Source organism: Megalobrama amblycephala, linkage group LG4 (genome assembly GCF_018812025.1).
Source record: "Megalobrama amblycephala isolate DHTTF-2021 linkage group LG4, ASM1881202v1, whole genome shotgun sequence".
NCBI classification, from domain to species: Eukaryota; Metazoa; Chordata; class Actinopteri; order Cypriniformes; family Xenocyprididae; genus Megalobrama; species Megalobrama amblycephala.
This window is the reverse complement of record NC_063047.1, coordinates 43,623,549-43,650,489: the sequence shown is the minus strand read 5'-3', so window position 1 is coordinate 43,650,489 and position 26,941 is coordinate 43,623,549. Positions and strand designations below refer to the sequence as shown.

The following is a 26,941-nucleotide window of genomic DNA, read 5'->3' as shown; positions in this document are numbered from 1 at the left end:
AGTCAAACTGAAGGAAACTCATGTAAAGACCCCCAGGACGTCACGTGTCCTTTGGTGCAGTAAACAGACTTGTTTTCAGAAAGCGCGTGATTTTCCTCCACAGGGCGAGTGGGTGGAATGTTAAGTGCCTCGTCCCGGTATGAGCTTACAAATGACCGCGGGAGTCGACCGATTAGCATATCTGTTTAAACACGCTGACAAAGGAGACACATGGTGTTCACGATCGGCAAGGAATGGAGAAAAATCCCTATCCCTCTCCGGTCAGGCATTTGTTTTCATGAAACTTCCATTTGCTTGATGAAAACAGAAAGGAAAACAAAGCAATTGTACAGATGCAGGTTCATCCATCTATAAAACAGAACATAATTTATCGGCGTGTTTAGCAAGTATATGCTCTCACATAACGGCAAAGACTGGTCGACTATAGTGCAGATTATTCTGGAAACGCCTACTGACTTGTAAAGTCAAAATAGACGATCCCTTGTTAAAAGAAGTGCACTTAATTGTATTAAATGCACACTTGAAGTGCACTTCAAATCTTAAAAGTACACTCTAAAAAGTGCTGGGTTCAAAACAAACCAAGCTGTGTTGAAAATGGACAAACCCAGTGATTGGGTTGTTTTAACCCACCGGTTGGGTTAAATTTTTGATCCAACATGCTGGGCAGTTTTATTTAACTCAACTATTGTTTAAAAATGACTACATTGCTGGCTTAAAATGAACCCAAAATAGGTTGGAAATTAAAATTAGAGGCAACAATAATAATCAAAAGGTGAATATTTATTAATAAGCAATTTAATAAATGTTTATTGTTTAATTATTATTCATTAAACATATTAATAAATGTTAATTTCCAACCTTTGGGTTCATTTTAAGCAAGAAATACAGTCATTTTTAAACAACAGTTGAGTTTAATAACATTTAACCCAACCACTGGGTTTGTCCATTTTCAACCCAACTTGGGTTGTTTTTAATCCAGCACTTTTGAGACTGTATATTAAAAGAAACTGTACTTGCAGATAATATAAATGAAACAAAAGGCCACTTAAGTGTACTTAAAAAGTAAACTTTCATGACTGTTTCTTAACTTATAAAAGTGCACTTTGTAATAATGTAAAATTGAGAGATTTACTTTAAAGTATTTGAAGAAGAACACTTACGTTGATGTCGACTAATATAGCCTACTAAAGCATGTATAGTTTCAACTAGACAACAGAATTATTTCAAAGATAACATAAGTAATTATAAAATTACATATAAAGATGTACTTAACTCCTACTTAAATGAACTAATTGCATTTAATATAAATGTAAACTTAATTGCGCTTAACATGGAATAAAGTGTCTGAAAGCATTACATTCAGTACATTCTTTAAAAGTATATTATTTCCGTAATGAGTACTTGTTTTAAAAGTGTACTTCTTTTCCACAAGAGACCAAAATAATAGACAGAAGTGTAAAAAAATAAATAATAATAATCAATGCATTTCTACCTCTAAGTCACATGACATGATGATTGGTAAAAACGAATATCTTGTGTGAATCTAGTCGATTCAACTGGTGATTAAGAATGAATTATCTTTTGTTTAATTTAATTCGCTACAAGCCTAGCATGGCTAATTTATCTGGAACAAACTCCCCGACACCTTGACCGGCCAAGCTGTCGGTCTGAGCGCGTTAATTACTTGGCTTTACGACAGCGGCCGTCCTGCTCAGAAGCACTCAGCGAAATGACCCGTCCACGGCAGCGGTTCCGCTCAGAGGCGTTTCTGTCTCTGCCTCCGTTCTTCATTGATCCTCCTCGTCTCCTCCCCTGTCTGATCGGAGGACCGTAATTCACCGGCCAGGTAAATTGGAACAATAAGTCAGACCATTAGTGAATTAGTTTGTTTTGAAAATCGTGCATTGATCTGAGCTCTGCTGATTGGGTTGAGGCAGGCATTTAATTATCCTGCCGAGAGTGCTGAGCTCAGACTCCTGAAGGTCAGTGTGCGCGAGCCGTATGAATCTGCTGCGCTCGCTCGCGTTCGGCGGCTGTAATTGGCAGAGCGTTTGTGTGGCCGTCCAGAGAGGTGTGCAGAGCCTGCAGCGCTTTCATAATTGTGACGCCTCCTAATCTGAACGGGACAAATTGCACTACACTCGCTTTACCCTCCCCTGATTAGCTCTCCCCCGTAGTGCAGCGTGCGACATGAATACAAATCTAATATGAAATAATATAAAACAAGAACGCAGTCAGAGTCCTGCTGGTTGGCCGGCAGGACCTCAGGGGATTGAGTTTCTGTGGCAGATCGCCCAGCGTCTGCCGTTGCTGCCATGGTAGAAATTCACTTTCTGGTGGAGTCTTTGTTAAAAAATGCCAGAGAAACACGATTTCAGCAGTTGTGTCCAAGATGACGCACTATACGCTGTGTACTTGTACTATGCCAGGGGTACTCAAGTTCGGAGGCCAAGAGGGCTGCATTTAAACCTCATAAAATGCCACAAAAGGGCCACAAATTACAACTTGGATTTATTTAATTTACAAATGCAGTTTTTACCTACGTAATTCGTCATAGTCCTTTAATGGTTGTCCTATTTAAAGTGTCACTCAACTTTTTAAAAAATAAATAATATTTTTAATGCAAAAAAAAAAAAAAAAAAATGCATTCATTCTAAAAAAAATCCGAATGCATAAAGGACAACATCATAAACTCAAAGGTGACCTATAATGCTACTTTTTCACAAGATGTAATATAAGTCCTCAGAATGTGTCTGTGAAGTTTCAGCTCAAAATCCCCCACAGATCATTTATTATAGCTTGTCAAATTTGCCCCTATTTGGGTGTGAGCAAAAACACGCCGTTTTTGTGTGTGTCCCTTTAAATGCAAATGAGCTGCTGCTCCCGCCCCCTTTCCAGAAGAGGGCGGAGCTTTAACAGCTCAACAACAACAAAGCTGGAGAATCTCACGCAGCCAAAATGACAAAAGTGTTCAGCCTTACATTGTTCAAACCGGAGTCGACACTGATGGAGAGACTCAGGAAGAAGTTAAAACTTTTAGGATGTTTCTGAATGGTCAGTGGATAAATTTATGTAGTTTCTGTGAAGTTTATTCAACTCATGTTAATCTTTTGTGCAAAACTCATATGGATGCCCACTGTACATAGAGTACCTGTTTGCTGAACAGAGTCATACACACCAGGCTAACGTTTATGATTGCTATCAAATGCTGTGAATTGTCTAATATTTTTTCCAAAATATTATGCGGACAGAAATGCTCCTTTTTTAGCAATCGAGCTTGCAGGCTATCCAAGCTAGTGAGACTCTAAATAGTGTTCAGTGCTCGTCTGTGCAGCCAACGACAGAACAGTTAGCATGTTTTGCTCAAACTTTTTCCATGGCGTTAGAACTGATACACTGTTGACGTTTGCAAAAACAAAATGGCGGCACCGTGAGTGGAAACGTGCAGATTAAGGGCCAGTAATATTATAATAAGATCCTCTTCCTACATCACAAGGGGAGTGAAATCTAAGCGGCCTGTTTTTTGCATGCTTGCACAGAAAGGCTTACCAAAACAAAGTAACTGGGTTGTCCTTTTTCACGTTTTCTGTGTTGACAGATGCACCGGGGACCCGATTATAGCACTTAAACACGGAAAAAATCTGATTTTCATGATATGTCCCCTTTAACAAGAAGTGCGACCACTTCCACACTGCAAAGTCTCAGGAGTGCCAACAGCATTTAAATGACGCAAAAATAAAGTAACTTTGTTTTTTAATGTGTGTGCACAGTCTCACGCGCAGCCTTTCAAAGTATACATTTAATAGTGTGCACAAACACAGGTGCTCATCACATGTGCACTAGAAATATTCATCATTGTACAGTCTCTGCGCTTTTTCTCTCCAAAAGTTATGGACAATAAAATGCCTTTGTAGAGTACACATTTAAAATAGTTGCTGATATCTTTTAATCCCCTCACAGAAGTGCTTGTAATGCGGGCGGATATGTTTGCTGTTTCTTTTTAGACTGTGAAACAATGGCACGGTTCAGATTTGACACCTTGTGGACAAACAAAGTACTGCAAAAACTATTCAAAGCACATGTGCGAAGTGCCTGTACGTTGTTTGGGCTGCAAGCTTACACTGTGCTTTCTGTGCTTTCGCGACACCTAAAAAACAATTTTTTAGCGTAATATTTACGCTACTTTTTGTAAGTTAAGTCGGCAGTGTGCCAATATGGTGCTGACATCTTGAGTCTCAAGTCTGCGCAGTAGTGAGCGCGAAGTGCAGCCGCGATATCACGGCCCCGCCCACACTCCTGCAGAATCAGTTAATAAAGCAGAACAACTCATTATGTCATGTGAAAAACAGTTCTGGAAATGTAGAAATTAAAGCTCCAATGTACTCAGAGAAGCTGTCAGTCTCAGCTGTCAATCATGACGTCTAAACTTGCGTTTTTATTGCATGAAATAACTAACTAAAAACAAACTTATTTAAAGAACGAACACTTTAACTACCATTAGTGTGATAAAAACTGACAGAAACCATCTTTGGAAAAAATACTGACGTGTAATTTGACTGTTTAGTTTGTCTCGTCTCATTACATTACATGGAGGGGGCGGGGTTTATGACCTATACTGCATCCATCCACCTGTGGCGATCGAGATGCTTTGGCTTCACTTTTCACGCTTGGTAAGGTCCCTGGTTCACTACACATTGGACAGTGATTACTTAATTTCCAGTGACATGACATACAACGTCAGCGTATAGTGATATAGGACGTCACCGCTGGTTTTAATCAACAACAGGCAGGACTTACATCTATTTGATATGATTTGTTATGCTGTGTAAACACAATGTTCTGTTTCATATCCTTACAACATTTAAGCTGAATATTCATTTTCAGCTAGATGTGTTCACTACCTGTCTAGAAATGTGTGTTTATGCTGACATATAATGGTTTGTCTTTTCAAATCTCCTATTGTGTGTCATTATAGTGAGTTGGCTCATGCTTTTTGTGGTGCATTATGGGATTGTTTTAGGGAGTGTACATTCTAATGCATTGTAAGGATTTTGTGATTGAGACAGATCTGAAAATGGTTGACTCCATGATCAATGCCTTGAATTTTATTTTAGACACACAGCAACATTTTTCTGTATCATCAGGTATTTAAAATGCACTTTTTCTTAAAAGTGCATATAGAAATTAATTTGAATAAATACATTAATATGAAAATAGCCTATATGGTGAAACAGCTGTTTCACTTCATAGCTGTCAATACATCATGTATTTTAGCATGACTGGAGCATTGCATTGAGCAATTAGCATCTAGGACTGGAAATATCCAGTGCCTGCTTTTATAGTTAAAGGCATTGGTGAACATATAGATCACATTGATTGAGACTACTCAGGTTCAGACTATGCACATCGGGTTTAGAGGCCTTGGCACTGGGGTTTTGAAAACACTCTGACAGCAAACATTCAGCACAGCGTCTACAAGGGCAGTATGTGGTCTACATCGAGTGGATGGGGACTCGAGAACAAACCCAAACCCTCGACTTCCTCTCAGAGGAGTTTGTAGGCGGAAACTGTTCGATACGTCCTCACAAAGCACAATCTCTCTCGGTTCAATCCGGCAGCTCTTGGGAGCCGCAATACAAATAGGGGACAAGCCTGCATCCCTGTGAAGTGTCAGGAACAAAGCGGAGCTCAGCCCCTATGAAGGGAAACAGCGATTGATTGAGTCCACACAAGACCTGCATTAGGAATGAGATTTCTGAATAAAGCAGTGAAGACAGGAAGCTCTGAGAGTGAATGAGACCATTTAACAGGCTCGAAAAAGGGAAAAACAAGAATTAGCCGAACGAGTGCAAGAGGGTTTAATGAAGAAAAAACAAATCTAAACTCATTATCATTCTCCCGATTCTTCTGAGAGCAAATTTTTAACAGTAACCTCATATTAGCAATGTTAGCATGTCAGTTAATGCTAACAAAATGCTAAAACATGTTAGAAAGATGTTATTGATATGTTAAAACATGCTGGTAAAGCCATCATACAGGTTAGCAACAGGTTAGTTAATGATGCAATGTGCTAAAACATGCTAGTGATGAGCTAAAATGCTAAAAACATGTAAACAATCTGCTAAACATGCAGAAACATGTTATCAATGTGTTAGTTACATGCAAAATCATGCCAGCAATGTGCTAAACCATGTTTGAAACATGTTAGAAATGTGCTAAAACATTTTAGCAAAAAATTTTACATAAATGTGTTAAAATATGCAGCAACTAATTTTAAAATAAATTGTATAAGTTTTGCTGTCACAGCAAGATGCACACAGCATGTGCATAAGTGCAAATAAGTGCATGAAAAAGACTGCAAGTATTATCATTGGCCACATCGGGTCATACAGTAAGTGGATTTGTTTAATCTCCAAACACCCATCAATAAGTGAATTCACATTGACAAAACGTGGTCCTTCAGGCAGTGGAGAGAAAACCGTGAGAGATTTATAAACAGCATGTGTCTTTCTCTGAGGGAGACGACTAAAGCACAAGAGCAGATAATAGTATGAGTGTTTAATATGAAATATCTTGTCATACAGAGCATCAGCAGGAGGATTTTCATCTGTGAGACCCTCTTCTGAAGACGACTGGTGTTCATTGATTTTTAAGTGCAAGAAATGTATAATTCTGTAATGCGGAAATCAAGTTATTTAGCAGGCACGCTTTATTCTAAGCAATACAGAGATGGACACCCTGGGTAGTGTTTTGCATTCACAACTCATTGTGCTTCCATAATATGAAACTAGAAAAAAAAAATGTATAGGCTATAACTTGATGCTATCTAATGGAAATTGATTGGGTGCTGCAACGTGGGCGTTCCTTACCAGAATGAATTAGAGCTGAATGTGAGCTTGCGATGCCCAAATAGCTGTTTGACTGATTAACCAGTAGCTCGTGCTGCGTATACGAGACATCAGCTACAAAAGACAGTTCAGGGTGGTTGCGGCAATGATGAGACCTATTATGCCCCTTTCAAAATATGTAATATAAGGTTTTTGTGTGTGTCCCTTTAAATGCAAATGAGCTGCTGCTCCCGCCCCCTTTCCAGAAGAGGGCGGAGCTTTAACAGCTCAACAACAACAAAGCTGGAGAATCTCACGCAGCCAAAATGACGAAAGTGTTCAGCCTTACATTGTTCAAACCGGAGTCGACACTGATGGAGAGACTCAGGAAGAAGTTACAACTTTTAGACGTTTCTGAATGGTTAGTGGATAAATTGATGTAGTTGCTGTGGAGTTGATTCAACTCATCCACTAGCATGTGCCGTCATGTTCATCTTTTGTGTTGAATCGACCCTCGTTTGTGAAGCAGTCCGGCGTAAAATGACGGCATGTCAACAACACTCGACTACAACAACTCTTCCTCTTCTCTAAAGCAGCCCAACATGGCCCCGCCCCCTTTGTTGTGTGTTCATGGGGGCGGGGTTTATGTAAATTTTGGGGTTAGTGATGTTAACCAACCCAGGAGGAAGCTCGTTGTAGTCCCTTCCAGCCGTTTGTTGTAGAATTCTCCCTTTGCATTGAACTTTGAGCGTTGTAACTTTGCAGATGATGTTTATGCTCAAACAGCAACATTACACACTAACTAAAGTTAAAGTGAAATCATAATCAACCACCCCTTTAAGAAAGCTTTATGCCAAAAATAAACTTTTTTTCTTTGGAATAACATGCACTGATGAATCATGCACAACAGGACCAAGGGCATTTATTAAGAAAGCAAACTGGGTCAGTTTTAGTTTTATGTGGACCTTACCCAGGTCTGTCAAGGTGACTGTATTCATTTTAAACGGCACAATAAAGCATGGCATTGTAAGTATTCTGGTGACCTCCTGCCTCTGCAATGTTTTCCGTAATGCACATGCAATTTTCCCGATTAGATAGGAAGAGGTGCATTACTTAAAGTGAGAGGATGAATAAATGATGACCCTGTTGCCCCGACAGACAATGTGGCTCTTCATGCACAATAAACATTAATCATGGCGCAAATTGCATTATTTTGCTAGACATCTAAACAGTTCCCCTGCTCGCGATGTCACAGTATTGCACTCAGTGCAGTATAAATGTGCACAGATTAATTATTATATGTTTCTACTTTTCCGTAAGCCTGCGGTGGGTTTGGCCGTGTGCCTCAGCGGCTCTCTGAGCGCCACAAGAAATATCAATATCAGACACTGTTTGTCATGGTCAGTCCTTCAGATGCTGGGATTCGTCTGATGGATGTGTTTCTTCTCGGTTAAAAGACAATTTGCATCAATTCTTGTATAGTTCAAACAACAACAAGAACTCTATAGAGGCTTATATGTGCTACATACAGTTTGTGAAAAAGAAGTACACTCTAGCATACTAAAGAGTACAGAATATGGAAATAATATACTTTAAAACCAGTACACAACAAACCAGTCTGTTCAAGTCAAACACACCTGAAGCACATGATGCCGTCTGTACGAAATCCTGGCTTCAAAGCAGGATGAGTGTTTGAGAGTTGTGGGATTGTAGTGAAAATCTGAACGTCATTAGAATAACCCTGGATGCTCTTATCGATCCAATAAAGTCCAGCAGTTATGGCTGAGATTCTCTAGGGCAGCGTGTCGTTCAGAGGTGACTATGACGGTGTGAGAGAGTGACGATTCTGTAATCATTTATGTTGTTTCAAAGCCGTATTTCTACCACAAGACTCAAAAGAAGATGTTTAGCAGAATTCCCACTCAACAAAATAAGTCATGCAGGTTTGGAACAACATGAGTAAATGATGACAGACATCTCATTTTTGTTGAGTTTTTGCTTCAAGTAGGAATGAGTGGAAATTATCTAGTGTTTCTCAAAGAGACACAACATGCAAAATAGTTGGATATTTAGCCATGACAAATTTCTCCTTCATTTGTAAAAAAATTCTGACATCACAATTAAGAATATTTTCTGTAATGTGAGTCATTGTGTATTATAAATATTTCAGTATTTTTAGGGGGTCAAGTGTGTATTAAATTTTCCAAGGATCAGTGATCGGGCAGACCAAACCGAAAGTCGAAGAGAAACTTTGAGGGCTGGCAGTACTCACACCGTCTACAGCAAGGCACGGCTCGCCCCTATCGGCCTGACGGGGGCGCTACAGCAGTCAAAAGTATGAAATGGTGCATAACTTCTGACTCGTTTGGTGTAAGCTCATGTGTCTCATATCGTTGGAATCCTTGGTTCAGCAAAAGTTTAATTTTTTTTTTGAAAAACCTACTTTTGCGAACTAGTCCTAGGTTTTTGACCAGATCAGAACAAAACCAGTGCAGTGAGATTCTCCTGAGTCTGATTGTCAAAAATGATCAAAAAATAAAAATTGTTGAAATTTTGATTCACGGTCCCTAATGACCACCAAAACGTTCAAAGTGGTGGGTGGAGCCAATTTTACGAAAATGACTATAACTCGTGAACAGAATGAGATATTTTCACCAAACTTGGCACGCCTATGTAAGAGCTCATTCTGTGGTCATGTGAAAAAGGACGCAGCGATTGGCCAGTTGGTGGTGCTATAAGAGCAAAAAAAAACATAAAAATGGCTATAACTACTTCACCGTTAGTCCAATCAGCTTGAAAACTGGCATGCAGTGTTTTCGTCCGAGGTACCATGACTGTCTATGAGGACATTGACATATCTTAAAAAACATGTCCGCCATCGGCCACTGAATTTTGAGCAGCTATCAGACCAGGTTAACGGAGGCCGATAGGAACGAAACTCACTGGGCCTGTTTGACTCACGGCTCTAGACGCCTGTGAGAAATTCGAATAAATTGGCCACCAGGGGGCGCCTTCACGTTTTTCATGTGTGCAAACGATCACGTATCGTGCAATTGTCTGTGCACACCCACGTAATTCGTACCACATGATAGAACTCATTCTGAGCAACTTTTATTAAATATTGGAAATTATTTCAAAAGCCAACTTTGGCGAACTAGTCCTAGGTTTTTGGCCAGATCAGAACAAAACCAGTGCAGTGAGATTCTCCTGAGTCTGATTGTCAAAAATGATCAAAAAATAAAAATAAAATTAAATAAATAAATAAAAATTGTTGAAATTTCAATTCACGGTCCCTAATGACCACCAAAACGTTCAAAGTGGGTGGAGCCAATTTTACGAAAATGACTATAACTCGTGAACGGAATGAGATATTTTCACCAAACTTGGCACGCCTATGTAAGAGCTCATTCTGTGGTCATGTGAAAAAGGACGCAGCGATTGGCCAGTTGGTGGTGCTATAAGAGGGAAAAAAAACATAAAAATGGCTATAACTACTTCACCGTTAGTCCAATCAGCTTGAAAACTGGCATGCAGTGTTTTCGTCCGAGGTGCCATGACTGTCTATGAGGACATTGACATATCTCAAAAAACATGTCCGCCATCGGCCACTGAATTTTGAGCAGCTATCAGACCAGGTTAACGGAGGCCGATAGGAACGAAACTCGCTGGGCCTGTTTGACTCACGGCTCTAGACGCCTGTGAGAAATTCGAATAAATTGGCCACCAGGGGGCGCCTTCACGTTTTTCATGTGTACAAACGATCAAGTATCGTGCAATTGTCTGTGCACACCCACGTAATTCGTACCACATGATAGAACTCATTCTGAGCAACTTTTATTAAATATTGGAAATTATTTCAAAAGCCAACTTTGGCGAACTAGTCCTAGGTTTTTGGCTCAACCTCAATAACTTTTAAAACCATATATTTCCTATGATAAATTGCATGTATTGGCTGTAAACAGTCTTTTCCATCTATGATCGAGATGGTTACAGGTTTGCAGATTAAAACTAAAACTCTTTTTACGCATGTGTTTAAAGGCCTTAAAGCGCCTGAACCCCGTTAATTGCTGCTTGCAGCTATATTTATTATTTGATTTCCTTTCAAAGCGTGTAATACAAAACAAATACACATCAGACTTATTTTAGTATAACTGAAATACTGTTGTAATTTTTATTAATATTTTGAATTACTTTTTATTTTTTTTAAATTTTCTGTTTTCATTTTAATTTTGTTGTATGTTTTTATATTATTATTATAATTAAATATATCTAAATATTTGTTTTATTAGTGCATCAACTTAAAATAAAATAAATCTTGCCTTGGCAACTAGCTAAAAGAAAGTTATTTAATTTAATTCAATTTTATTTCAGTTAAAGTTTAATAACATTCAAGTAAAGTGAAATACTGTTTCAAACTAAATGCTAAATTTTAAAGCTGTATCATGAATACATTAACTTTGCTGCTCTGTTATTATTCACCTTGACTTTGTAATTACAGCTACTATCAGTGACCTTTGAAAAAACTACAGATAAAAACTACCGTACTGAACTTTACAACTGGCGTGAAGATGTCAAAGGGTTAACGTGTCTCTCTCCGCGTATTTAATTTCACTAAAATGATGCATTGTTACATTGTGACAGGCAACCTCAGATTAGTCTGAACTAATTAGTTAAAGGAGCCCTCATTAGACGGCTCAGCTGCATATTTGTCATTGCTGCCACTGCAGGTGACACTTCCAGCAGAACTCACAGACTCCAAGATCTTCATTCATTAAAGACTGTAAACAGCCGTACAGGAAGTGGGAAGAAATTATTTCATTGACAATTAGATAATTGCATAGAAGAGAGGATATTAATCTGCATTCAGTTGCCTGGAGCTCTTAGCATATACCTCTTAATTATTTATGTACTGTATAAAGACCTGAAAACGCCTTTAGGGTGAGGAGGATGTTTGTAAGAAGGTACCGTCCATAAATTTACGTGGATCATATATTATCAGATAGTATTAATAATACATTCTTTTGCCTGCAGAATGCTAATTATGGAAGTATGCTTGGTATAATTCATTAATGTTTCATAAACTTTTTTTTTGAAAGGTGGGTAAGGTCAGATTTGATTAACAGTGAAAACACAAACATGTAATTAGTTTCCCAAACTACAAGCTGCTCTACTCATAATTTACATTCACACTACCCTTTTAAAATGGCTACAGCAAAAGTTAACAAATAAAGAGCTAAATGAAGATATTTATGAGGACAACATCTTAAACATTAAATAAATTGTTTATTATTTTCCTCATATTCTCCATTGTTGCATCTCCTCTCTTCCCAGTCTGTCAGTAACGCTCTGTTTAGTTCCTGTCTCTATGAAGCCACGCCTTCTGAAAAGCACAATGCGCTCTGATTGGTCGGCTGGAGCAGTGTGTTGTGATTGGTCATTTGGGAAATGTCCCGCCCCTTACCATAACCGCCATTTTCAACACAACTCAACCAAGCCCCGCCCCTTTATTCTGCGTATGAATGATTTAAATGAGGAATATTGTGACATGTTCGTTCCTGGAAGAAAACTACAAAACACAATAATGTATAAAAATGATTCAAATCTAGTGACAACAGCAGCATTTAATTTTATATTTCCCTCTAAAGAAGCAGCAAAAATGTTTTTTTTTTATGGTCTTATACTAAAATGTATAAAAAGGGGAGTTGCATCAGCCATAGGACTGCAAGCACAATATAATGTACACACTTCTGAGGCAAAAAGGACACTGACTGAGCTTCTGACACACTACTGAGGACTGTTAGTTTAGTTGCTGTGTCACGTCACATGCTGTCTGATGTTCTTCATGAGGAGGAAAATGTTGTTTTTTAATATCACAGAGTTTGGGCTTCCGAAGCTGGAGGAGAAGATCTTGAGGATCATTACAGTTGAAAATGGCTCTTATCACGACATAAAAACACGCCGCTGGATAGACAGTCATAAAGAGTGCTGCTGACATATGCTGTGATATGGAAATGCATCTCATTTTAATAGCATATACACAGGCTGGTCGTGTTAAACTCGCATATATTTTGCCTTTGCAGGCGAATTTCACAGAGACAAGACCTGTGCTAAATATTGCACAAATTATATATAATAAAATATTAATAAAGTGTTTTGCAAAAAAGACACTGAAGAATATTTTTAGAACCAAAATATTTTGCAGATTTTTCTCCAAAATGATCTTGCTAAAAAACAACAACACATGATTCTTATTATTGTAATACAGTCATTAAAATCATCCAGAAATTAAAGTCAGTACAACAAACATTACAAACTAAAAATGATAACATCTAAATTACATGGTCTTATTCAAGTCAAAATATTATTTAGCATCACTGAAACAACCTAAATACATTAATTTATACCAGCAAAATTATTTTTTATAGATTGAATCAAGTAAAATACTACGGAAGAGGATTAGGGCCAAGCAATAATAAAAAAATAAAACCATCTCGAGATTAAAGTTGTTAAATTTCGAGAAAAAACTCGAGATAAAATGTTGAGAATAAACTCGTTAAATGGCGAGAAAAAAACTCGTTGAATTTCAAGAAAAAAGTCGAGATAAAATGTTGAGAATAAACTCATTAAATTACGAGAAAAAGTTGTTAAATTACGAGAACAAATTCGTTAAATTATGAGAACAAATTCGTAATTTAACTTGACTTTCGTAATTTGACTTTTTTGCTTTTTTTATCTCGAATTTTTTCTCAAAATTTTATGTAATTTTTCTCATAATTTAACGAATTTGTTCTCGTAATTTAACGACTTTGTTCTCAACATTTTATCTCGACTTTTTTCTCAAAATTTAACGACATTTTTCTCATAATTTAACGAATTTGTTCTCGTAATTTAATGACTTTTTTCTCGTAATTTAATGACTTTATTCTCAACATTTTATCTCAACTTTTTTCTCGTAATTTAATGACTTTTTTCTCATAATTTAACGAGTTTATTCTCAACATTTTATCTCGACTTTTTTCTCAAAATTTAATGACATTTTTCTCATAATTTAACGAATTTGTTCTCGTAATTTAAAAATTTTTTTCTCGTAATTTAATGACTTTATTCTCAACATTTTATCTCAACTTTTTTCTCGTAATTTAATTACTTTTTTCTCAACATTTTATCTCAACTTTTTTCTCGTAATTTAATGACTTTTTTCTCATAATTTAACGAGTTTATTCTCAACATTTTATCTCGACTTTTTTCTCAAAATTTAATGACATTTTTCTCATAATTTAACGAATTTGTTCTCGTAATTTAACAACTTTTTTCTCGTAATTTAATGACTTTTTTCTCATAATTTAACGAGTTTATTCTCAACATTTTATCTCGACTTTTTTCTAGAAATGTAACAACATTTTTCTCATAATTTAACGACTTTTTCCTTGTAATTTAATGACATTATTCTCAACATTTTATCTCGACTTTTTTCTCAAAATTTAATGACATTTTTCTCATAATTTAACGAATTTGTTCTCATAATTTAACGACTTTTTTCTTGTAATTTAATGACATTATTCTCAACATTTTATCTCGACTTTTTTCTCGAAATTTAACGAATTTGTTCTCGTAATTTAACGACTTTTTTTCTCATAATTTAACGAGTTTATTCTCAACATTTTATCTCGACTTTTTTTTCGAAATTTAGCGGCATTTTTCTCATAATTTAACGAATTTGTTCTCGTAATTTAACGACTTTTTTGCTTATAATTTAATGAGTTTATTCTCAACATTTTATCTCGACTTTTTTCTCTAAATTTAATGACATTTTTCTCATAATTTAACGAATTTGTTCTCGTAATTTAACAACTTTTTTCTCGTAATTTAATGACATTATTCTCAACATTTTATCTCGACTTTTTTCTCAAAATTTAACGAGTTTTTCTCATAATTTAACGAATTTGTTCTCGTAATTTAACGACTTTTTTCTCGTAATTTAATGACATTATTCTCAACATTTTATCTAAATTTTTTTCTCGAAATTTAACGAGTTTTTCCTCTAAATTTAACAACTTTAATCTCGAGATGGTTTTATTTTTTTATTATTGCTTGGCCCTAATCCTCTTCCATAAAATACAGCTCCTGAAGGGTTACCACTTTATACAGTGTACCATTATCTTTACTTACAACTTAAAAATGTCTTTTTTAACATCACAGTAATGAGAACGGTCTGCTTTTCTTCCATTTGGAGGCGAAACATGATGTTGAGACGGTTTTAATACGATTGGAGTGTCTCAACATAAAGGGTGGACAGACTTTTTTTTTCTTGACTCAGAAGTATAAATTATGAGATAATATGGATTTTAATTAGATCTCAAGATCTTAATTAAGGTAATCACATCAAACTCACATAAATGTATGTCAAGTGCAACTAATAAAATTATAAAACACCTTAATATACTGTGTAACATGACTCAAAGCCTAGTGACAAACAGCAACACTTAATTAAATATTATCCTCGAAAGAAGATATAAAATGACTCTGTATATGTGATTTTTTATGGACTTATTTTTTCATCCTAAAATTTTGCCAATGCTATTTATTTTTAAAGAGGATATGCATCGGATATACGACCAAAAATCATTTTTTCTTGACTCAGATTCATAATTTCATGGCTTGTGTTGTTTTATACTGTTTACATCTCTGTTACAAATTCTTTTTACAGGAGGGTATTTACTCGTGTCCATCTCACTTTCATGCAGGATATCAGTTTGTACCTCTTAATTGCATCAATGAAGCTAATGCAATAAATTGATGTGCGAACGCTCGCACGGCGTTAATTAGCCAGAGGAGATGCGCTCCACAAACCAAACCCGTGTCACAACACATCATAACGCTGACACTCACCCCCGCTTGAACTTATCATGACACCAATTAGTCTGAATAAAGTGAAGGCTGTACTTCCTGTTTGTAATTCATCCTCATCTGTGAAAAGGGCAGTGAGTCAGGTTAGTATGGAGGTCTGCAAACTGGGATTTTAAAACAGCTAATACAATAAAATTTCACACTGCTATTGAAGGTTATGCAAACAAGATTAGGTTTCATACATGCCTGTGGCGACATTTCTGCAATGTGATATTATGTTGAGTCCTGCACATTTCATGACACTTTCATAGTTACTCTCTTGAGTAGGTCCTTATTTTGAATAAGTATTTACTTTGTGACTGCTAAAAAAGTACAATATAAAAATGTTGTTATTCTCATGTGACTTACCAGCATCAGTTGCATTGCATCACTGCCATTCATAAATCCTCTCTCGTTGCCTCATGGGATAGTGAAGTGTCCATCATATGTAGGTCATCCGGGTACTTTTTGTCTACTCTTTTAATTCAGACATACTTCTTTTTTTCTCCTACTATATAGTAGAGAAGTATGCAATTTCAGATGCAGCAAATGTTTTATTACATTGGTTATTGTACGTATTGCGGTAGTTTGGAAATGAAAATTCTGTCATTAATTACTCGCCCTCATGTCGTTCCAAACCTGTAAGACTTTCGTTCATCTTCGAAACAAAAATGGAGATATTTTTGATGAAATCTAAGAGATATCGGTCCCTGCATTGACAGCTACACAACTTTTAAACAAGTTCATAAAGAGATCATAAAACTAAACCATATTATGCGGTTTAGTCCAAATTTCCAAAAAGACTCGATCACTGTATATGAACAGACTGAATTTTGACTTTATTCACATACAAACTTTGATCAGTGAACATAAACAGAAGCTCAACTGAACCTGCTTGACGCATGAGAACAAACCTTTTCTGGAAGCTCAAACGTGATGCGTAACACAAGAATGAACCTCGTTGATTCTTATAGAAGCTCAAACGTGATGCGTAACACAAGAATGAACCTCGTTGATTCTTATAGAAGCTCAAACGTGATGCGTAACACAAGAATGAACCTCATTGGTTCTTCTAGAAGCTCAAACGTGATGCGTAACACAAGAATGAACCTCGTTGGTTCTTCTAGAAGCTCAAACGTGATGCGTAACACAAGAATGAACCTCATTGGTTCTTATAGAAGCTCAAACGTGATGCGTAACACAAGAATGGACCTCATTGGTTCTTATAGAAGCTCAAACGTGATGCGTAACACAAGAATGAACCTCATTGGTTCTTCTAGAAGCTCAAACGTGATGCGTAACACAAGAATGAACCTCATTGGTTCTTCTAGAAGCTCAAACGTGATGCGTAACACAAGAATGGACCTCGTTGGTTCTTATAGAAGCTCAAACGTGATGCGTAACACAAGAATGAACCTCGTTGATTCTTATAGAAGCTCAAACGTGATGCGTAACACAAGAATGAACCTCGTTGATTCTTATAGAAGCTCAAACGTGATGCGTAACACAAGAATGAACCTCGTTGATTCTTATAGAAGCTCAAACGTGATGCGTAACACAAGAATGAACCTCATTGGTTCTTCTAGAAGCTCAAACGTGATGCGTAACACAAGAATGAACCTCGTTGGTTCTTCTAGAAGCTCAAACGTGATGCGTAACACAAGAATGAACCTCATTGGTTCTTATAGAAGCTCAAACGTGATGCGTAACACAAGAATGAACCTCATTGGTTCTTATAGAAGCTCAAACGTGATGCGTAACACAAGAATGGACCTCATTGGTTCTTATAGAAGCTCAAACGTGATGCGTAACACAAGAATGAACCTCATTGGTTCTTATAGAAGCTCAAACGTGATGCGTAACACAAGAATGAACCTCATTGGTTCTTATAGAAGCTCAAACGTGATGCGTAACACAAGAATGGACCTCATTGGTTCTTATAGAAGCTCAAACGTGATGCGTAACACAAGAATGGACCTCGTTGGTTCTTATAGAAGCTCAAACGTGATGCGTAACACAAGAATGAACCTCGTTGGTTCTTATAGAAGCTCAAACGTGATGCGTAACACAAGAATGAACCTCGTTGGTTCTTATAGAAGCTCAAACGTGATGCGTAACACAAGAATGAACCTCATTGGTTCTTCTAGAAGCTCAATCGTGATGCGTAACACAAGAATGAACCTCGTTGGTTCTTCTAGAAGCTCAAACGTGATGCGTAACACAAGAATGAACCTCGTTGGTTCTTCTAGAAGCTCAAACGTGATGCGTAACACAAGAATGAACCTCGTTGGTTCTTCTAGAAGCTCAAACGTGATGCGTAACACAAGAATGAACCTCGTTGGTTCTTCTAGAAGCTCAAACGTGATGCGTAACACAAGAATGAACCTCGTTGGTTCTTCTAGAAGCTCAATCGTGATGCGTAACACAAGAATGAACCTCGTTGGTTCTTCTAGAAGCTCAAACGTGATGCGTAACACAAGAATGAACCTCGTTGGTTCTTCTAGAAGCTCAAACGTGATGCGTAACACAAGAATGAACCTCATTGGTTCTTATAGAAGCTCAAACGTGATGCGTAACACAATAATGAACCTCATTGGTTCTTATAGAAGCTCAAACGTGATGCGTAACACAATAATGAACCTCATTGGTTCTTATAGAAGCTCAAACGTGATGCGTAACACAATAATGAACCTCATTGGTTCTTGCACATCGAGAAAACAAGCTTGAGCTTCCATTTACCAAAAATCATGTGTGAGTTGATGAATTATCAATGTTTATATGTGAATAAAAGCCTAAATTTAATCCGTTCATCATATAAAGTGATCGAGTCTTTTCAGAAAATTTGATCTCTTTATGAACTTTTTGAAGCATCAAAGTCATAGTTGCGCTGCTGTCAATAGAGGGAAAGAGAGCTCTCAGATTTCATCAAAAAGATCTTAATTTGTGTTCCGAAGATGAACGAAAGTCTTACAGGTTTGGAATGACACGAGGGTGATTAATATACAAGTCTTTGAGGTCTTTTATTGTGACTGGTGTTTCAAATCATGCACTGTGGTAAAAGTGCTTTGAGGTCATATAGTGTTGTGCAAGTCTTTATCATTCAATAATCTGCTACTGTAATCATCATTTTTTTATGAAAAGGAATAAAAGTTGTTGTTTTACAACCTCCAGTGTTGATTTCAGCTGGAAACTGAAGTGACTTGTATGCATTCGTATGTGTTTTGAGTTTTGCAATGTTTTTTTATTTTGTTGTTTTGAGTTTTTTACAAATGATGCTCAAATATCGTTTTGCCTTCTTCCCGTTCTGCAGGTCTCCACAGAATGGAGCGAGAATGAGCAGAGAGCGGTCGAGAGTGAAGCATGAACTGGAGGCTCATTGAAGTCACTTACTTCCTGTTTATATGGGACCATATAACAGTTCAGTCTTCCCGCCAAGAGCCCTCGGCCAACGAACAGCATGTCACCAAGCAGTTTGATTGGCTCATCTCTGACCGTGGCCCTTTCCACCACTCGAAGGGGTACCTCTCCTTCATGGAAAGATTTCGCCAAGGATTCACAACCCGGTATAAAATTTATAGGTGAGTGCACTTAATAGACACTGTTTAGCGTGATAAGAGCTGAATCTCCTGTCCATATATGAAGTTTCTGCTGAAAAACGAGCGGATGGGCTTATGAAGGACTGCCCTCGGTGTGAACCTGTTTTATCATCTTATGGAGTTCAAAGCATCTCCAGCATTCAGTTCTGCCCATTCAGAGAGGGAGGATATGCGCACAATCTGATCAGCTCCTCGGTTATTGTGCTTTCAGGCTTCCCACGGTCATGAAAAACCTTAGAAATATCAGAGAATTTTAAAATAGTGTTTCCCAGGCCTGGAGAAAAGCATGGGCATTTCTGAGGTGAATTTGCTTGTATTTCTTTTTCTGTTCTGAAGTAAGAAATTGCATTGTGTTTATAAGTGGGCTGAAGTTCTTGTGGAGCAGTGCTTTCTGTTATTGCCTATGAAAGTAATTTAGATTACTTTCGATAAGGTCACGTTTGTTAACGTTAGATAATGCATGTTAGTCCATGGTACATAATGCATTGAAACGTATTGTAAAGTGTTATTAGAAACTGAAGGTTGCTCTTCGTTCAGGAGATTTAATGGAGCTTGCTGCTGTTGCAAACTTTGCATCATATGCCTCTCCAGAAGGTCCTTGGGATAAATAAAAAAACAATGAGTGCATAGATGCCATACTGAGAAATCTTTGAGTTTGATACTGATATGGTTTTGGGATATTGTTGGAATTTCTTCACATGCGACAGTCTTTTTCTCAGGAGAAACATCTGAGGAGCAAGAGATTTTGTGATTCGTCTAGAGCAGTGGTTCTCAAACTTTTTAGCGTGGAGCACCCCCTGAAGGGATTCCGATCCTTCTGCGTACCACCTCTCTTCCACCTTTTCCATTAAGAGACAATATTTGCCCCCTAAATTGATTTTCCAGTGCATATTTTTACGTTAATGAATAACTTTATAAAATAAATAATGTTTTAAAAAAAAATGTTTAATAGAGAAATATGCAATGATGGTAAAACGAAGTGATACTTTTAAATATTAAACTAAAACTGCCAGTAGGTGGCAGCAAGTCACTGTTTTTATGAGTGAGTCATTGAATCATTCATTCAGTAACGAAGCAAGTGGCTTTGAATGAATCATTGAATCATTGACTCTCACGATTTGTTCAAAGCCGCATTCGTGTGTTGTAGTTCTGCTCTGGTTTTCGTTAGAAATACTTTTTCGTTGCAAAATAAAGTAAATACTGACAGTACTGTGTTTAAAATGTACGTTTTTTTTTTTTTTTTACCTGTTGTATAATAATGCACGTTTGCAGTCATTTGGGTACAATTGCATTTTTGCTTGTTATCATCATTAAATACAAGAACTCACACAAGGTATGTTTTTGTATCGAAGAAAGTTTGAGTCTTTAATTGATATAAATCCACTATCTGTGTCTATATTTATTCTTCATGCAAGTGCTAAATCCCCACTTTTACAAAGGTGCATTGTCCAGAACGGCAGTAATTTAGCGCAATTTAAGGCAGCAGAATCTGCACGCAGTCTATCATATGCATGCTGCTTGTGTGGATGCAGTCATTTTAGACTGCAAAACATGAGGTGATTTGATTAAATGTAATGGATTTACGGCATATTGCCAGTTAGAAATACATGCTCGGTTTTAATATTATTTTAAGGTATGGTAAATTAACTATTTGTTCGCGTACCCCCTTTTGTCACCTCACGTACCCCAGTTTGAGAAAAACTAGTCTAGAGGACGAGAACAGGAATTAGTGGCACTCCTCATAATAACGCCACATGTTTGAGCATCGAGTCATTAAATTAATGACACACTCTCCAAGAGACTGTAACTCCTCAGATCTTTACCGTGTGTCATTATTGTATCTGTCTATGAAGTAACCTTCCTTCTGATTTATTCATTTGACCATGTTACATATTCCTCCCTTGATGAAAGATTCATCTAGGGTTTATAAAATTCACTAATCAATTGTGCAACAAGGCGGCCGAGCCGTGATTCTATAAGTATCTTCCCATTTATTCTTCTTTTTCCATAGGGATTTCAAAAAGGTCTTAACTTAAGAGTTTTAAGCCATGAACCAAAACAACCTGCTCCAAGATGAATCGCAACATTGCAAACATTGCCTTTGATTCGAGCCAAAAAGAGAAAAATCATCGTTTATGATTGATCTTTGATGAAACTACTCATCCTGAAGGGTACAATATAAAACTATTACCTTACTGTAAACAACACAGTAACAACACTACATTTTATCTAAGTGCTTTGATGATGTAGGCAGATATCATTTATATTCATGGGGGTTGAGGTCACTGTGAAGCTCTTTTTTGTCTGAAAATAGTCAAACACGCTCTTGTCATTCACGCGATTGGCCACTGCTGAAGTCGAACACGCGATTGGCCGCTGCTAATGTCAGACACATGCTTGTTAGTCACACGATTGACTGCTGCTGCTGATGTCAGACATGTGATTAGGTTCGAGATGACCTACACTAGCCTGCCACCGGCTGGTGAGATCTGTCAGTTGCAGGCGGGGAGGAGTACAGAGACGGCCATCAGGACGGACACTTCGTGCTTTCCGTAGTGTGCTGAACCGATGTCATTCATGGCAGAAAACGTGATTTTTGCATTGACTGCAGATGAAGAAGTAGATGCGATTGAAATTCCCATGTTGTGAATATCAGATATTCAATATCAAGATTGGTTAAATACAGGAAAAAAACACACAACACGCATCATCCTTGTCATCACAGAATCTGACCAATGAGAATAAAGTGTGTCGTCATTGAGACTTTGAGCAACTGCAGTGCCTGACCTAGGCAGCTGGTCTCGTTTTGCTCTCGCGGTACTTTGATGGCACGTGTGATCGTAAGGCAATCAAAGTCAGACAAATTTTCTAACCAGAATGCATTGCTTTTGTCAGGTGGCATCCAATCTTTGAAGCGCCGCATGAAGTCGAACAAGCCTCATGTCTGCTGCTTATGTCAGATTCGTGCTTGTTTTTCATGTGATTGATCGACGCTGAAGTCAGAATTAGCGATGGGAAGTTCAGATCATTTTACTGACTTTAAATCTCGTTCATCAAAATGAACTATTTTTTTTTTTTCAAGTAATTTTGTTTATTTCATTCATTTCAGCAGAATATCATTAAAATGTTACATGTTAATGGCCAAATTCCCCAACACATGTACTTATGCGATGTTGATCACATTTTGAATATGTGATTGGTTTGAATGCAACCAAGGCCAAATTATGAGAAACAGAAAACGATTAATTCATTGGCTTCTGCTATGCAGACTGTTAGTTTACCTCACCTCCCGATCTATGTTCTTTTGTCACGTCACTAGTGTTGCTTTCGTCAACAAAAAATATCATCGTCAACGAACCTTTATCACGTGATGAAAACGAAACGAGACGCAACGTAAATGCTGGGCATGTATCGAAGACTATAATTAAATGTATAATGCAATATTGTTGACGGATAAAAATGAGACAAAATGTGGTTTACAAAATAAAAACCATGCTAAAATGTCTCTTCATTTTCGTTAACCAAAACGAGACAAGACGAAATGTTATAACGTTATTTCGTTTCGTTTAGTCGCGCTATTATTATTATTTTGCAGTATTTCTGTTTCCTGTGTCTCACTTCAGACTTGCATCAATTTCTCTCTGATCTTATTGCCTTCCTGAGTTATTCCATGACAAATAAAAAAAATGAAAAATTATAATATTATATATATAATATATATTGTCTTTTATCAGCAGTTTCTCAGCATGAAAATGTCCTAATGTAATTTATATTTTCTAAAAAAATTTAAAGTGTTCTATCAAATGATACCTACCGTTTGACTCTCCTTGCTACAGTTTTGGAGTTACGAGTCTTTTGTGTTTGTCGCTCAGGAAAAAAAAAGTCTTCAGGTTTTAAAGGGTTAAGAGACATCTCAAGGCATTATAAGGTATTATCTATAAGGTAACAATATAATAAGATAAACTTGTTTGAAATGGGTTTGGCTAAAAGAAAATTTTGGTTTTGTCTGTACTACTAGGTACTATATTGACTGGGTTAAATAGAATTGCATTACTAAAAAGAGACTAAAATACAATTTTCATTGACTAAAACTAGACTAAATGTCATCAGTTTTCGTCTACTAAAACTAGACGAAAATAGTCATGGATAATTCTGACTAAAATAAGACTAAAATGCTCAGACTTTTAGCTTCTCAGAAGCTAACGTGACTAAAACCAATAAAAACTAAAATGTCAGCTTGACACAAAGACTAGACTAAAACTAAAATTAAAACAGGCCTCCAAAAACAACACTACACGTCACATCCCCCTAAGCTGAAGCTATGCAGTCTGTACCAGATACTGAATTGATTAGCTCACCTCTCGAGTCTTCGGGTTTGAGTCGTTCGTTCTTTTGTCACATAACTGTACGTTGTTATTATATGTAGGTATCTTTGCTTAATCCATATAATAGGTAAACATCACTTTGTTAAAAGCATTAACCAACTCGTTGTTCCCGAGTCATATTAAAGATTTTCATCATCGACCCATCACTAGCCAGAATCGCGATAGACAGGCTCATGACAGAACACACAGCACAGAACACGGTTTTTTAATTTATGCACAAACCACCTAAGTGACCAATTTTGCTTCCAAAATGGCGGAGGATAATTGTGCATCCCTGTGAATGCGACACCTGTGTTAAGGTATTGTGTTAAAAGAAGTCCTGCTGAAAAGTAATCAAAGAATGTACTGGATTATGGTTGGGATGCTAATGGACATTGCATGTACTTTTACAAGCTCTCACAGCAACTGCTGTTCTTTTCTCAAGTTCTTTTCACTGCACTTGCCTCACAGTGACTTCAAAAATAAGCTTTCAAGATAATAACATAAAAAGTCACTGCAGAGGACACATACAATATAGGACTCTATATCTTCAGTGCATTAAAGGATAAAACAGCGTTCGGGCAGTGTGGTCGCTCTAATGGTCTTAAAGTCTGCACTGAAGTGCGAGAGACAGTTGTGTTTTCACCTTGATGCAGCAGTTCAGCTCAGGGTTTGTGATCTCACTTACTGTGCATAGAAGTGCTGTTTGTTTTCAAATTTAATATATCGTATATTAAAATGGCTAATCATTATGCAATTAAGGGATGTAATTAAAAGTTGCTGTTGCACACAGTGTGAAAAAAATCCTGCAGTGTTCGTCACCAAGAGATTTTGCAAATAAGTGATGACAGTGCTATAATAATGCTGTAAGTAATGAACGCACTCCACAGAAGATTAAAATCGTGTGTTAAAATGGTGTAATTCACAGTTAGCTGTGGATTATCCCGCTTATACCATGGTCATTTACCAGCATTGACAAGTTAACGCTGTTAATGATGTTTGCAGTGAAATATTTGACTGAAAGGGTAAAAATTTGTTTATTTTCGTCAGTTACAATCTAGCTTCTGCCTGCTTTAAATCAGACACAGAGGTAAAGTAGTGCGTAAGATTACATTTATTTAAATTAATGGATTATAGCATTTATTTGAATTAATTATCGTGTGTGAATTACCTGCGTCTGTTCAGTGTCTCTCTCTATTAACAACGAAGCTGTAAGTTTAATTACTTCAAAACCAGTGATGTAACCCCTTCGTTGCTGAGAAATATGATGTAGCGATTCAGTAGCGAAGCTATTTTATCAATAAATGTCATGGGGCAGCGTTGATAACAATGTTTCTGTGTGTGTGTCTGCGCAGTGCAGTCTTCGAGTGACATATTCAATGAAAACAGCGCATTAATATAGAGCAGTGATTTAAACTGACTTGGAACTACGTGTGAATTACGCCGTTTTATTGTACACCTTCCAACCAATCAGTATCGAGTATTCAGACAGAGCACGGTATAAGCATATTTACAGCTGTGAAACAAATGGGTAAAACTTTGTCAAATTTAAAGGATCACTAAAATAAACAGTTTAATATAGTGTTTTATGCAAACATTGTATATTCTCGCTTGTATGTAAACACTATACAGACACTTAAAGGTGCTCAAGAATGCTTTTTCACAAGATGTAATATAAGTCTAAGGTGTCTCCTGAATGTGTCTGTGAAGTTTCAGCTCAAAATACCCCATAGATTTTTTTTAATACATTTTTTTAACTGCCTATTTTGGGGCATCATTAACTATGCACTGATTTTTTCAGCGCGCCGCCCCTTTAATTTGCGTGCTCCCTGCCACACGAGCTCTTGATTATATTACAGCACATTTACAAAGTTCACACAGCTAATATAACTCTCAAATGGATCTTTACAAGATGTTCGTCATGCATACTGCATGCATGCTTCGAATTATGTGAGTAAAGTATTTATTTTGATGTTTATATTTGATTCTCTATGAGTTTGAGGCTGTGCTCCGTGGTTAACGGCTAATTCTACACTGTTGGAGAGATTTATAAAGAATGAAGTTGTGTTTATGAATTATACAGACTGCAAGTGTTTAAAAATGAAAATAGCGATGACTCTTGTCTCCGTGAATTCAGTAAGAAACGATGGTAACTTTAACCTCATTTAACAGTACATTAGCAACATGCTAACGAAACATTTAGAAAGACAATTTACAAATAGCACTAAAAATATCATGTAATCATGGATCATGTCAGTTATTATTGCTCCATCTGCCATTTTTTGCTATTGTTATTGCTTGCTTACCTAGTCTGATGATTCAGCTGTGCACATCCAGACGTTCTGCCCTTGTCTAATGCCTTTCATAATGTTGGGAACATGGGCTGGCATATGCAAATATTGGGGCGTACACCCCGACTGTTACGTAACAGTCGGTGTTATGTTGAGATCCGCGTGTTTTCCGGAAGTCTTTTAAACAAATGAGATTTATATAAGAAAGAGAAAGCAATGGAGTTTGAAACTCAATGTATGTCTTTTCATGTACTGAACTCTTGTTATTCAACTATGCCGAGGTAAATTCAAATTTTGAATCTAGGGCACCTTTAAAGCAGCATCTTTAATGCAATTATAGACCTGTTGCTTTCAGTGAGAAATCTTTGGATGAACGGCATGGGAATTTTATTATCATGAAGTCATACATTGGGGATTTTCAATCAGCCACAATATTTTTTTAGTTGCATTACACTAAAAAAATAGATATTTTTGAGTGCCTAACTCAACAACTATGCCTAAACTACCCACTTCCCAGCAGATAAAAGTAGTCACAGGCAAAACAAAAATTCCCTCAGTCATCTGTGCAGTAAAATGCCATTGGCTCTTGTGTGTCTCGTGACTGATTGCTAACCAGTTAAGCTTCAATAAATGCTTTTTTTTTTTTTTTTATGGACTGGGGAAGTTTTTGAATGGTAAAAAGTTTGTACAATGAACTCTTTTAGCACAAAAGCACAAGTATTTTTCCCCTCCTTTAAATGTAAAAGGGAAAACGGTGAAGCAGAAGGCTATAGATACAGAAGTGAAAATGAAATGTCTGTGTGTGTGTGTGTGTGTGTGTGTGTGTGTGTGTGTGTTAAAGCTTGGATACAGCCACAGTGAAATACTGGCATTGGCATTTATTCTTTCCTGATATAATTTCCTTCCGTTGCCATGAAAACGTACCTGTCAGTATCAGTGACACTTACATAAATCACCCCACACTCTCAATGTGTTAC

General features: G+C 37.0%; 1 protein-coding gene across 1 annotated transcript in view; it reads left to right on the top strand.

Annotated features, from left to right (window-relative positions):
- Positions 1-26,941, top strand: part of brinp1 (bone morphogenetic protein/retinoic acid inducible neural-specific 1) — a 184,404-nt gene that overhangs the window by 27,623 nt on the left and 129,840 nt on the right. The window contains exon 2 of the mRNA XM_048189497.1: positions 19,024-19,291. Within this exon, the coding sequence (XP_048045454.1) occupies positions 19,074-19,291 (218 nt within the window). The 5' untranslated portion in view covers positions 19,024-19,073. The remainder of the gene's footprint in view (positions 1-19,023; positions 19,292-26,941) is intronic.